General features: G+C 43.3%; 1 protein-coding gene across 1 annotated transcript; it reads left to right on the top strand.

The window, feature by feature from the left end:
• Positions 1 to 10,303: 10,303 nt before the first annotated feature.
• Positions 10,304 to 13,980, top strand: mgat2 (alpha-1,6-mannosyl-glycoprotein 2-beta-N-acetylglucosaminyltransferase). The gene is made up of 2 exons (XM_063222450.1): positions 10,304 to 10,505; positions 11,940 to 13,980. The coding sequence occupies exon 2, from the start codon at positions 12,239 to 12,241 to the stop codon at positions 13,799 to 13,801; it is 1,563 nt and encodes a 520-aa protein (XP_063078520.1). The 5' UTR covers positions 10,304 to 10,505; positions 11,940 to 12,238; the 3' UTR covers positions 13,802 to 13,980.
• Positions 13,981 to 14,329: the final 349 nt, after the last annotated feature.

Raw genomic sequence — 14,329 nt, 5'->3', positions numbered from 1 at the left:
AAAAGAATCACCAATTGTGGTCCGAAAATGGAAACAGAAATAGACATTTCCCTCAGATGGGCCCTTCTGGAGGAACAGAGGTGGGGTGCGAATGCAATTTTGCCCCTTTCACGCCAAAACACACTTGGGCCCAAAGAGTGTAATTTTTATAAGAGCTTTATGAAGAGGTTCTTAACCGGCACAGGCCTGTTTTTTTTTTTCATTTTCAAAACTAATGGTGGGGGCAGTACGTGGATTGAGGTGAGCCGTTTCGCTGCATGACAAGCTTTTAGAGGCATTCAGCAAAAAGGAGGCAACGTTCACTTCAGGTAGAGTAGGGGGAAAAAGACCTGCCACCCAGTTACCATGCCAACCGCTCTGGCAAACATTCCAAATTCATTTATTTCCTGAGTAATCTGAGATGTAAGGAGAGAGTGGTGCTTGCCTCTGCTGCCAAACACACACCGCAGTGCAGAGATTCTGCTCGCCATCCTCTATCTCTATCTCTGTCTCTGCCTCCGTCTGTCTGTCTGTGTGTCTGTCTGTCTGCTGGTGGGTGAAAGCCAAACTTAACTCCTGTTCACCTCCAAAAACTAAAATGCGAGAGGCCATGCATCTTACATGAGGAGTTATTAATTATATCATGTAGCGCGACCACCAAAGTCCACGCTCACATCACAGACGAAGACCACTTGCAAATGCAATGCTTTATTAAAGCCATTCCGCATCATTCATTTAAGACTTTAATTATCTGAAGCAAGGCTGGGTGAACCTATGACTAAATTTCAGATTATGTAGCGCTCCAACAGCATAACTTTTCTTCACAAACTGTGCTTCTTTTTTCATAGATCACAATATATTTTGTGTCACCATCTGAGGTACATTAAGTGAGGATGTAGTCGACTTCTGTTGATATCTAAAGCAGCTCAATTTTTTATTGAAAATTAAACCACATAACCTCTACACTGGAGTCATGCGAGCGCAAATCCATGACTGAAGCATATCTATTCATGAATCAATACTACCCCCTTGTGGCCACTTTTGGCGTCTTCAGTCCTTACTGTACTGTACAGAAAACACAATTAGGCCTAATCTTCAACTGCCTTTATTGTATGTTTTTTTTCATCCATCATATAGATTGGGACAAAAGCAAGTTTATCTTGGCGTCTTAAAACATATGTCTATATATTCTTCTCATTATTAATGCAAGAAAAGAAGAATATTTAATTGACCCAGTAAAATCCACTACAACAAAACAGTTCCCACAAGGTCTGATCATCAATTTCTGCCTCAGTCTGCATACTTTACAAACTATCTGAATACTTCACAGCTAATAATAGATTCAAGGTTCAAGATTTCTCATCATCTCATTATAGAGTAAAAAACTTGTTTTGTCTCCTCAAAAGATAAATAGATGAAAGGTGTGTGTGCGTGTGCGTGCGTGCGTGCGTGTAAAAACCCTGTAATACACATATCTTAACAATTACTATGAAACTACTAACTTTCTATAACTAATCATCTAACTTCCCTCTGCTACCCTGTCGTATTTACTCTGTAATTACCCCATTTTTAACCGTTAATACCATGTAACCTTTCTCTGTTACCCAGAGGGTGCACAGTAATAACGTATAGTAACTGTACCATAAAGTAAAGCATTACCAAAATTAGAGCCTTGCTGTCTTCAGCATGCGTTCAACAATCTAATTGCCTGGTGGAAGAAAATGCTCTGCAGTCTGGTACTGCGAGCTATCAAACTATATCGTTTGCCAGATGGTAATAGCTGAAATAGTCCGTGGTTGGGGTGGCTAGGATCGTTCAAGATTTTTTTGGCCTTCCTAATGCATCTTGTCTCATATACCGTAACTCAAATATGGACGATCTTCACAACCACAAATGCTCTCTGCATACGGTGGTACTGCGGTAGCCTACCTCCATAGTTCCTTCATCTGTCTCAGCATCAGTGTATTTTGGAGGGTTAAGTTGAACATTCTACTATATGCTGTCCAACATAACCACACATAGGAGGTAGACTTGTTTGGAGGGAGCATCACATGAGCATCATTTCAACAGCTTGTGTATACAGATGCTGAAAACGAACTAACTTTTTGATAAGAAAGAGGACTATTTTTGGAATCCAAACAGGTCTCTGTGTATAGGTGGGAGACCATTATCTTGTACATACTGTACAGTGTATTTCCTGTAATTGGGTACTAGCTTGAACTAGCTGTAATTGGGCATTGTGAATGGTGAATTCTTACCTCCTGTACCTGTACCTAAAAATGGTAGATATTCACACTTGCACCATGCATTGCCAACTCACTCACAAACCCTTCTGCATAACAAGGTCCTGCACCCTTTCCACACGCACGCATGCACGCACACACACCACAGTAGGAGGCTATGAGGTCTTCAGAACACCTTTCAATTGCTTTCAGATGTTGTCTTTGCAGAGATTTCCTTTTAACTGCACTTGAGCCTTCAATCCCCAGCACTCCAGAGGTGTCAGGTTGTCTAAAAGTAGCTTTGGTGTTCAAAATATGACCTTACACAGCGCAGCTCCCCTCAAAAGCTAAGATGTCTACAGCTAGATCTCCAAGAGGCTTACCTGTGGTGTTTCAGTCTTAGTACTTACAAGTGTCTTGTATAAAGACATACATACCCAGCGCCTTACAGCTCTAGGCCTATGAAAGAATAGAATAGAATAGAATAGAATAGAATAGAATAGATTATAGTAGAATAGAATAGAATAGAATAAAGGGGTCAGATGTCAGGTGGCGCAACAGCATGCTCATAAATGAATTAGTAATTGGTGGCTGCAACATGATCTCCAAAGATTCTGCGCTCCTGGACACGGATGTTAAGGACACGAAATCCGTGTCCAGGATCACGGATTTTGCCAAAATTCTGTGCTCCTGGACACGGAATTGTTTTCCGTGCTCCTGGACACGGAATTGTTTTCCGTGATGGGCACACAGAAGTGCTTTCTACAGGCTATTACCACAGCACTGTGTAACTCTATCATTAGAAAATACATACCAAATGCTAATCCTAAACAAAATAATGCTATAGCAATTTAAGTTGTGCCCTGACCAAAACATTCCCTAACCTTAACCTGTCAGACATATTTTTGAGAAATACCTTTTCCAGTTGGTTGCTAGGCTATCAAATTCATGTAATGAATGAAAGAAAATTAGCTGTGCCCAGACCAAAACAACCCCTAACCCTAACCTGTCAGTAGAATTAAATTAGAAAAATCCTGAGAAAACACAAGACTGTGGAAACATAGAGCTATGGGAGTAGCCTATAGAGAGAGCACTTATCGGTGTCCATCACGGAAAACAATTCCGTGTCCAGGATCACGGATTTTGCCAAAATTCTGCTCCTGGACACGGAATTGTTTTCCGTGATGGACACCGATAAGTGCTCTCTCTATAGGCTACTCCCATAGCTCTATGTTTCCACAGTCTTGTGTTTTCTCAGGATTTTTTAAATTTAATTCTACTGACAGGTTAGGGTTAGGGGTTGTTTTGGTCTGGGCACAGCTAGTTTTCTTTCATTCATTACATGAATTTGATAGCCTAGCAACCAACTGGAAAGGGTATTTCTCAAAAATATGTCTGACAGGTTAAGATTAGGGAATGTTTTGGTCAGGGCACAACTTAAATTGCTATAGCATTATTTTGTTTAGGATTAGCATTTGGTATGTATTTTCTAATGATAGAGTTACACAGTGCTGTGGTAATAGCCTGTAGAAAGCACTTCTGTGTGCCCATCACGGAAAACAATTCCGTGTCCAGGAGCACGGAAAACAATTCCGTGTCCAGGAGCACGGAATTTTGGCAAAATCCGTGCTCCTGGACACGGATTTCGTGTGCTTAACATCCGTGTCCAGGAGCACAGAATTTTTGGAGATCAGGCTGGGTGGTTCATATGCGGAAATTAAGGTGCTGTTTCCACGTAGTAGGATTTTTTTTATGTGGGTATTTTTTTCACCTGTTTAGGTGGAAACACACCATGTGGATAAAAACAAATACTCCATTGTAACAAATGTGTTTTAACCCCCTAAATAGGATATTTTTAAAGCCTGCTTTTTTATAGGCCTATCTGGATTTTTTAAAATCTGCTACGGGGAAACGGAAGGCCAAAACCAATGTAATCAGGAGAAAAAAATATCCAGATTTAAAAATATCCTGCTACATGGAAACAGCTCGTAAAATGCTTCATAGATAGTCCACTAAAACAAAGGGGGAAAATCCATACAATAATGGCACTGGCTGTCGTTGTGCCGGCGACGGGTGATACTGCTGAAACATCAGACCCTCATTACGTATAGGCCACTCAACTTTTTTTGAACACACTGACCTTGACCTCATAAAGTTAACCATTAGACTTGACTTACACAGCAGGGACTTTTCACTTGTACTTGTACTTTCAGAAAGTAAGCAGTAATGGTTAAATACTTGTATTCAGTAACTTGTAGGCCTACTTTTACTTTCAGTAGAAGTTTTGTTTTCTCTTTAATCCATGTCTACTTACAATACTCAGTAACATACATTTTGAATACTTCAGTATAGGCTACTTCGACTTGAATGAGTATGGTATTAAAAGGGCACGTCTACTTCTACTAAAGTCAGTTTCTTGTTGCCTACTTGTAGGCCTACTTCTTTCTTGTACTTCTCTTCCGTCAGTGCTGCCAGAACAGGTAGGCCTAGACAGCACCTCCTTGCCACACTTCTTACGTCTTACGTATGTTTCTAGAGTTCCCACATACTGATTGCTGCTCATTGTTGGGCATTACATCATAATCCTTTCTGTCACTGAATTTCTATAGGCCTACTGATTTATATCCTAAATTTCTCAGACACTCTTCCATTCACCGAAGCAAATTGCATCAAACATCCTATACGAAGCATTACCAATCAGTTCATTTGCTGATTTCCATCCAAGTCGCTAGGACATTGAGAGATTCTTTCTTCTACTTGCTAATGTACGTTAGGCCTACATGAAATATTTCTCTTCCACTGCTTTTCATCCTCCTAGTTCAAACCATTGTGTAAACTCCACGAAATTCGGACATTTTGATTGCCTTACGGCTGCAAACATATGAGTAGGACTAGGTAATCAATAAGTAGGCTATATACAGTATATCAGTAGGCAATTGGAAATTATGTGTTTTTTTAATTGCATTTTGCTTTATGGGCTTTTACACAGTGGGTATGCCCTATGCCTTACCAATGGTTGAATGCTGGGGGGGTAGCAAAATTTGTGAATTCAACACCTATAGAATAACATTTCAGTTTAATTGGGTCCTTTTGTCTCCAAGATACCGTTTGCATGTATGGCTATTTCTCTAAATCAGTGGTTCTTAACCTTTTTTTCTTAACGCAACCCCTTTCCTGTGCCGAAGACAAGCCGTGCACCGGCAACACAAACTTCCACACGTTTATATGCGCTAAAAATGTTTTAAGTGATGAATTACAATGATTCTTGCTTGAGACATTTATCAATAACATGGTATAATTTGGTCTTAATGTGGCCTAACTCTAACGTTTGCAAGCATAATTTTGGCCACAACCTCAACACAAACAAAATTCTGCGCACCGCCTAGAATCTCTGGCGCACCCCCAGGGGGTGCCCGCACCCCAGGTTAAGAACCACTGCTCTAAATGGATCAATTTGGGCCTTTTGTTTACATGTAAACTGTTCTAGCCCCCTAAAACGTCTCTCAAGGGTGATTTCTTTATCCACTACCGTCTAAACAGATTTAGAATTATATCCGCTTTAAAAATCATCCACATAAGTAAATATCAACATATATGTATAACCATTATCCAGGTCCGAAGCGTTGACATTGTTACTGTGGCAGATACATGACTTTAAGCCTGGTGAGGAAGACAGGGCCATCCTAAGCAGCCCAATTTGGTGGGAAACCGCCCAATCTGGCAACAACGTCTGTGGTGAGCAATGACCTGGAAACACAGGTTGTGTGGTGTTCAACATGTCAGAGAGATGAACATTGTGGACTGGGCTGAGAAAGTTCCCCTCTGCACATTTATCCACCTTCCTCTGGTTGTCCATGATGCTGTCAAAACGGTCATCAAGCAAAATGTGGCACTAGGGGCCACATCTGAGTGCCTGTTCCTTGTGACTTTAAGCCACTTGTTTTTTGGCCTAAACCTTATTCTTTTGGATTTTACAGGTATGCCTCTTTGATATTTTATTTCTGCTATTGCTTTATTTCAGCTCAACTTTAAAAAAAAACTGATTTTCTTATCTATTTTTTTTTTTTAAAGTTCAGGGTGTACACAAGACAAAGAGATTGGTAAGCGTTGCTTGCCTAGATGTTCCACTGCACTAAACTGGATAATTTACTAATTTACTATCACAGTGGATGATTTCTGAATGAATGAAAACCTTTTACTACCAAAGTGGTGATATACTGACTGGTCCGTTAAAATTAACTGCTTGGTTTACTCTCCTGATGGCCAATGTAGCCTACATTTTCTTTGAGGTCTTAATGTGGAATATTCAAATTTAATAAAAAGTTGAAATTGGCCTCAGTCATCTTTCAATAACTGGTTAACAAAGTATGTTTCATATTACTGTATATTGTAATGCACGTCTAGGCCACAGACTTCATTGAACACACCAGTGAGTGTGCACTGCAGCAAGCAAATCTCTGCAATTATGCTTGTTGGCGCTTACTGAGTGGGCAGTGTGGGGTTTCTTTTTTTGTTTTAACCAGTTAAGACATTGCCCATTATTAAGTTGCTGTTACCAGAATGGCCATGACCAAGACCTTACGAGTTACTACAGGCCCTGCGTCACATCATGGTAGTGTAGAATTATGGTAGTTAAAAAAAAAAAAAAAAAACTATGTTCCACTGGTTGAGCGGCATGTGTTAAGGGCTGCCAACGTTGATGAAATAGGCCATGTTACTGCTGTGTCCTTGAGTGTATGCTGCCTATTCTCAAATATTAGCTTTGTAGTGAATAAAATTTTTAACTAATATTTACTCATCTGACCAGAGTACAGCAAGTTTTGTGACCAAAAATGTCTTATGGAAATTCATGAGGGTCAATGCTGACCAAAGTTAATCCACATGTTATTCATGTCTTCCAAGGAAAGGTCAAGGCAAATTTTCTGCAGACAGGCATTTTGACCCGTCTAACGTTTGCATGCAAGGTTTGATGTATTTGACATGCCATGTTTGTATGCTGCTTGACACCTTGATTTCCTTCAGGACCAATAACTATGCTCCATCATAACGGAAAATGGTTGTACTTTTGATTGAACTAAATACACTTTCCACTGTTGAGCTTCACACAAACTTGCGTTCCTCACCATCATGTTTTAAGATGAGTCTGAACACATTTTCAAAATTCAGTAAGACACAACCAAATGTAAACCACCTAACCCAAAATCGCTGCTCTAATCCATCTTAACCTGGGGTGCAGGCATCCCAAGGTGCTGCTCCAGAGATTTAATTGAGGTTGACCAAAATTCAGCTTGGGAACATTAAAATTAGGCCAAATCAAAACCAAATTTCCTTAAGGTATTGATTAATGTTCAAGCAAGTATCATTGTAATTAATCACTTAAATATTTTTTTAGTAGTATAGTGCAGTAGTTTGGGTTGGGGATGCACGGCTCGTCTTGCGCACCCGTAAAGGGTGCTTTAAGAAAAAGAAAAAAAGTTAAGAGCCACTGCTCTAAGGCACAGTTTCAACAGCTCATACAAGCTATACAGTAGGCTGTGTGGTAAACAAATGATGCTGGAGTTACATGTTAGAAGTTCTCACTTGTCCACAAGAATGATGTAGGCTAAAAAAGCATGGGGCAGATGCAAGTTGATTCCATACAGAAAAAGAATGTTTTATTGAACAGAATGACTATTCCGGATCCCCATCATCCATGGACATAACTCCACACGCCGACTTCGGATCTCTGCATTTAGTCCAGCTGAAACAAATCCAAATAAGGCATGTCAATTCGGTTTCAATCAGACACAGACAAGACAACCAGAACATTCAGCAGCCTCGGCAAGTTAAACAGATTAGCATCTGAACATCTACCAGGTAAGAATATCAACCATATCACTAGCAGGTTAGTTTTCCTTCAACCAATTGTGCACAAATAAATGCAAGAACACTGAAAAACGAGAAAGGGTCGCACCATGCATAGATTCTTATTTAATGTGTAATTAAGAATAGTGCATGGTGCTACCACCTCATTTTTCACTTTTACAATATTTGGAAAGCACTCTCAAAAGAAGAAAAACTTGTTGGGTGAAACCTGCTCCAACCTTTATGTAGGCCTACTTGCACAAATAAATGCAGCCATGACAAATTTATTTTGAGGAGTCAACTTTCAAAAAGGTAATAACAAAAGGAGTGGGGGCCACAAATGAAAAACTTACACGAAGGCATAGGCTACTATTATGATTCAGACTAGTTTCTCCATCATCAAACTGATGTACATTTGACATTCAGGAGTAAGGCTCAAACATGGCATAAAATGTTCATTACCTTCACGAAGCCGATGTCTTTTGCATACTGCCTGAAGCACTGACGGCACATATTGAGTCCGTATTTCCGGATGAGTCCGTGACGGTTTGAGCATACGCGGCTGCAAAACACAACACGCATATTAAGAACACATGGAACATTCATATTAGAACTAATAGAGATGTTCATACTCGTAATTTTGCTGCTTCGGGGCTAGGTCTGACTACCACAATTGAGCACACGCGAAAGACCTCGGCATAGCATCTCATGTTTATCCTCACGCGACATGGTCGGCATCTAAAACACGTTCTAGGAATGCACGACATTGGCAAGTATACCAACATCAACAGATCTGGGTTTCAACCGTTACACAGGGATTCTTATTCTCAACATCTCAAATCAGATTGCAACCAAATATGTATAACTTAATCCCATTCAGAGTCTCGAATGCTCCAATGTCCGGCCTCGAGATCCGCCATGTTAGTTAGCTTTCTTGGTTCACTCCCATGTGGCGCGAACTTAACATAAACGATTCGCAGCAATTCGACCCGTTAAGACAGAAAATGCATCACCAATCGAAAAATACAACATTTAACAACAACCATACGCAATACTGACCAGGCACGAGATCCCTGGCCGTATTTTCTGGGGTGACTCCAATAGAGCTGCTGGTGGCCCATCTTGTCGCTTTAGCTTGGGATGTCGAAAAGGAAGAATTTTTAGCACGCATGCGTAAAAGAAACTCTTTTTTGCTCGTTTCTGAAGACAATAGATTACACATTTCTCCTGCCATCTACTGGTCTGGTAGACACATCGCAATTTACAATTTATTTCCAAATCACTAAAATATGCCAGGATGAAGATTGATTAATTTGTGATATGCATACTTTTTAGTAGAATTGTATCTATTGGAATCATATGTGAATTAATTTTGGTTGTGAGGTTCCTCCCATTCCTAGCTTTGTCTACATGCAACTGTCATACAATTTAACAAGAGGAAAGTGGATCTTATGAGAACAGAAATGAATTAATTGATTCATTGGATAGGAATGGTGCAAAGCTGAACATTGTAATGACTGCCTGCCATGCTGACCAGTAGCTTTTTTGATGACTACTACACAAAGACAATTGTATCAATTATTCATTCTTCTGCAGGTTCATAAGGGGTTTTATACGCCAATATGCAGTAAAAGTTGCTGCAAGAACGTAGACTCTAGGTTGCACTCGTTACATAATCGTTCAGAAAAACGCACACACTTAAGATTTTAAGGGGCTTTTTCCTCTCTTTTTCCTGAGTGTATGTGCGTGCGTGCGCGCGCGCGCGCTGATTACAAAAATATTCAAACTATACTTTGCCCTTTTCTTTCACTTAATGAACATAAATATTTGATGTTGTTCTAGGTATTCTGCCAATTGGGAACTCAGAATAGGAACAAGTAGGCTATAGCTGTTGGCGGAATTACGCACTTTTACAGATGGCTCGTTCATTCAGGCAGGCAGAAATACATGGGAGAAAAAATACTGCTGTTCACGCCCCAACAAATGCAACGCAGGGTAGGATACATTACATACACATAAAACATGGTCCATGGAAAGCCGGACAAAACATAGCTTCCTACTAACCATATATAATAATATTGGCATTGGCTCACTAGTGTTTTTTCGACTAATTAGAACATACTTCTAAGTGATGTGTATTGGAGTCATCGTTTGATATATGCATCCTCTGAAAGGGCTGCGAGAGAGGATGGATGTAAGTTTCGCCGTTCCTGACATCATCCTTCTCATGGATCTCTCTTGTTTGCCGTGCACCCCGTCCCCTCCCCCCACCCCCAGAGGTGTAGTGCATTGTGGGTAAGGGGTCGGCAGGCAGTGGTTCCATAGCTGTTCCAGCATCTTTTTTTTTAAGCAGACACGAAATTAGTCCAAAGTAGGGACAAAATGAAGCTGAATGCATTTCTCACACCACAGCGTCGTTAAAGCTGGAGTCGAGGGTCTTTCTGCACGCCCACGTTGGCGGTAAGTCATTTTTTGCGATCTTACTTTCTCCTACCCTGAAGGATCTGATTGCGACACATCTTCTGTCGATAATTATTTGTCAAGTAATAGCTAACGTGTACCGCTATGTCGTGCTTAGTATTCAGACCTTGATTAAGCTAACATAGGCTGGTAATGCACATTGACAGCTAACGCTGTTTTTTTGCTGTCATTCATAAAACTGCGTTATTGGGAATAACATATCGAACTGCAGAGCAACTGTTGTTAATGTCTGATTTTCAGAGCTGCATGACATCTCTACCCAAGCTATTCAGTGGTGCTGTACGACTACAGAGCTAGCTGTCGATGAATAATAGTTAATTGAACAACAGTGTACGTGCAACATGGCTTGTCCGAATAATGGTCTAATCTTGTTGCGTGTGCCCATGGGCATCATAATTGACTTGTTAGCCAGTCTCAATGCAAGTGCGGCTCATCTTGCATTGCAGAAGGATTCGAACCTTTCTATTTGGTTGGTGTTGTGTTGTTTTGGACGGCGGGTTGTCACAAGACTCTGGTTTGTCGACATGCGCGTTTTGAGTAGCGAAATAAGTGTCAACTCTCAAACATAATTCCTTGAGTAGTTTGTGCTCCCTAAATTATTAAAAGGTTTTCACATCTCTCAAGCAATGCACGAAGCAGTCCCAAGCTTCCAACACGGTGGTTGCCAAAATGATACAAACTAACACGCTAAATAATAGTGCATGATGCTAAGTGATGCACGGTGTGTTATTGGTTTGTTGAGGAAGTGTAAATAACATTTTTGTTCCGTCTTGTTCTGAGTGCGTTGGTGGTTTCAACGAAGGCTAAGAAGGGTTCAGTACAGTCAATGTAAATATTGCTACCATTCATTCACAACCATGATTTTTGTACCCCCCCGACCCCGACCCCCAAAGCAGAGCATTACGATTGAAAATGATGCAAATGAATCTAACACTGTAAAGCCGTGAATGGCATACGTGTCTTCTGTCCTCAGATGTGCAGGTGCATTACCTGTCCTCAATTGCCCCCTCACGTAGAGGTCTAGTTCTTAATAAGTGAATACGATGATTTAGGCTATTACATAACAGACCACACCAATCCCAATATACTGAGAATACTTTTAATGCTTTGCTTTCATTTTTTTACTGAGAAAGACTACTAACATGTGCTGGTTGTTCTCTGAATGTAGCAATAACAGAGACCGTAAGATGGAAATGGTTGTGTGTTGACATAGAGAGTATCATTTACATGAATTCAGGAAATGACATAAACAATGGCTGTCCGACCGTCACACAAGCTTGTAGCTCTCTATGGCATTCATGATGCTTAATGTGATTTATCAGCGTACATTAAGCAGTGTTAAAAAGCACTCTGTTAGCCCGGAAAGAGCATAGCGATTATTTATTGTTCCCCCTTCTCTTTTGTGTGTTGCAGTTTGCAGAAGCTTCCTGTCGCCACAGGACTCTAAGCACAATGCCTTACTGGAGACCCCTAAAGTGTTTATAACACACAACGCAACACAGTCCATGTTTACATTCCCAATGTGAAGGGAAACCGTTTGGAGAACCAACAAAAAAAAGAAGATCTGCACCACTCTAGGCCTGCCCGCACACCTGCCCGCAGCCTCCCCTGGGCGAGCCACCCTGCCTTCCAGCATCTCACCCCGTTTTTCCTCTCCGGCCAAGTCCTCCCTGCCTGCTCCCGTCGACGGAACAGTGCGCAGCGTGCCTACCATGAGATTCCGCGTCTACAAGAGGAAGGTGGTGATTCTGACCGTGGTGGTGGTGATCTGCGGTTTCGCTGTGTGGAGCAACGGCAACCGGCAGCGGAAGGCGGCGGTGTTCCCCAAGGAGGCGGAGCCGGCGTCGAGGAAAGGAGGAGCAGGAAGCAGCGGCGGCGTCCTCAGCAGCAGCAGCAGCAGCAGTAGCAGTAGTAGCAGCAGTAACAACAACAACAACCAGGCACAGGCCCCACCCCAGCCCCAGCCGCAAGTCCAGGTCCAGCCCCAGCCCCAGCTCCAGCTCCAGGCCCAGGCCCAGATCCACCAGATCAACCAGGCCCAGATCCAACAGATCAAACAGGCCCAAGGGCAGCCCCAACCCCAGGTCCACCACACCACGGTGCCGGTGAGCCGGAGAGCGGCCAATGAGACGCCGGTAGAGAAAGCGGCCGCGGCGGCCAGTGCGCAGGCGGACAACGCCACGCTGGTCTACCGCAGCATCGTGTTCCAGCTCAACTTCGACCAGACCATCCGCAACCAGGAGAAGTTCCGCGCGGCGCGGCAGAAGGACGACCTGGTGGTGGTGGTGCAGGTGCACAACCGGCCCGAGTACCTGCGCCTGCTGGTGGACAGTCTGAGGAGGGCGCGCGGCGTGGAGAGCATCCTGCTGATCTTCAGCCACGACTACTGGTCGGCCGAGATCAACCAGGTGGTGGCCTCGGTGGACTTCTGCGCCGTGCTGCAGATCTTCTTCCCCTTCAGCATCCAGCTGTACCCGCGCGAGTTCCCGGGCAACGACCCCAAGGACTGCCCGCGCGACATCCCCAAGAAGGAGGCCTTAAAGCTGGGCTGCATCAACGCTGAGTTCCCGGACTCCTTCGGCCACTACCGCGAGGCCAAGTTCTCCCAGACCAAGCATCACTGGTGGTGGAAGCTGCACTTTGTGTGGGACCGCGTGCACGTGCTGAAGGACCACCAGGGCCTGGTGCTCCTCATCGAAGAGGACCACTACCTTGCGCCGGACTTCTACCACATGCTGCGGATGATGGCCGCCCTGAAGCGCGAGCAGTGCCCCGACTGCAGCGTGCTGTCGCTGGGCAGCTATGGCCATGTGGGCTACTCGAGCAAGGCCAACCGCGTGGAGGTCAAGGCCTGGAAGTCCACCGAGCACAACATGGGCATGGCCCTGACGCGCCAGACCTACCAGCAGCTCATCCAGTGCACGGACGCCTTCTGCACGTACGACGACTACAACTGGGACTGGTCGCTGCAGCACCTGACGGTCACCTGCCTGCCCACCTTCTGGAAGGTGATGGTGTGCGAGGCGCCGCGCATCTTCCACGCCGGCGACTGCGGCATGCACCACAAGAAGAGCGCCTGCATGCCCACCGGCCAGAAGACCAAGATCGACAACGTGCTGCAGAGCAGCGGGAACCAGCTCTTCCCCAAGAGCCTGCTCATCACCAAGCGTCTGCCGGCCAACGGGGCAGGCGGGGTGGCGCCCCACGTCAAGAACGGCGGCTGGGGGGACATTAGGGACCACGAGCTCTGCAAGAGCTACCTGCGACTACAGTGACCTTATACGACCCTTTGGGGTTTCTTCTTTTGTTTGTCTGTTTGTTTCATTTTGTTTCGATTGATTGATTGTTTTTTGCATCCTCTTTAACAGAAAGCCTTTAAAAATCCTTTTTCTTCATATTGCCTGTTTTAAAAATGGACTGTTCCAAATAAAAGGTATGTGCGTTTGGAATCTTAGTCATGGCAGTCTTTGGAGAGATGCGTCACTGACTGACAGATCTGTCTCTTACGCTCTAGAAGCATCTGTCAGGATAAAAAAAGAGTGAGTGGATAAGCATAAGCTTGCTATGGTCATGGAGATGTAGGTCTTCAGAATCTGTTGTTTTATGGTGGGGTTTTTTGCTCATTGTTTAAAAATATGTTGATGGTGGTGAAATGTAGGTCTGACACAAATGCAGAGTTGTGCACTTTCTTGGCAGCGCGCTCAGAATGACTAGGCTTTAACATACATCAATATTCCATCAAGAGTTGGGTCATTGGTTCAGTTGAAATTGCTCAGGAATTGTACCAGGACTCAGGGGAGGGA

Source organism: Engraulis encrasicolus, chromosome 18 (assembly GCF_034702125.1).
Source record: "Engraulis encrasicolus isolate BLACKSEA-1 chromosome 18, IST_EnEncr_1.0, whole genome shotgun sequence".
NCBI lineage: Eukaryota > Metazoa > Chordata > Actinopteri > Clupeiformes > Engraulidae > Engraulis > Engraulis encrasicolus.
This window is presented reverse-complemented; position numbering and strand designations above follow the sequence as displayed.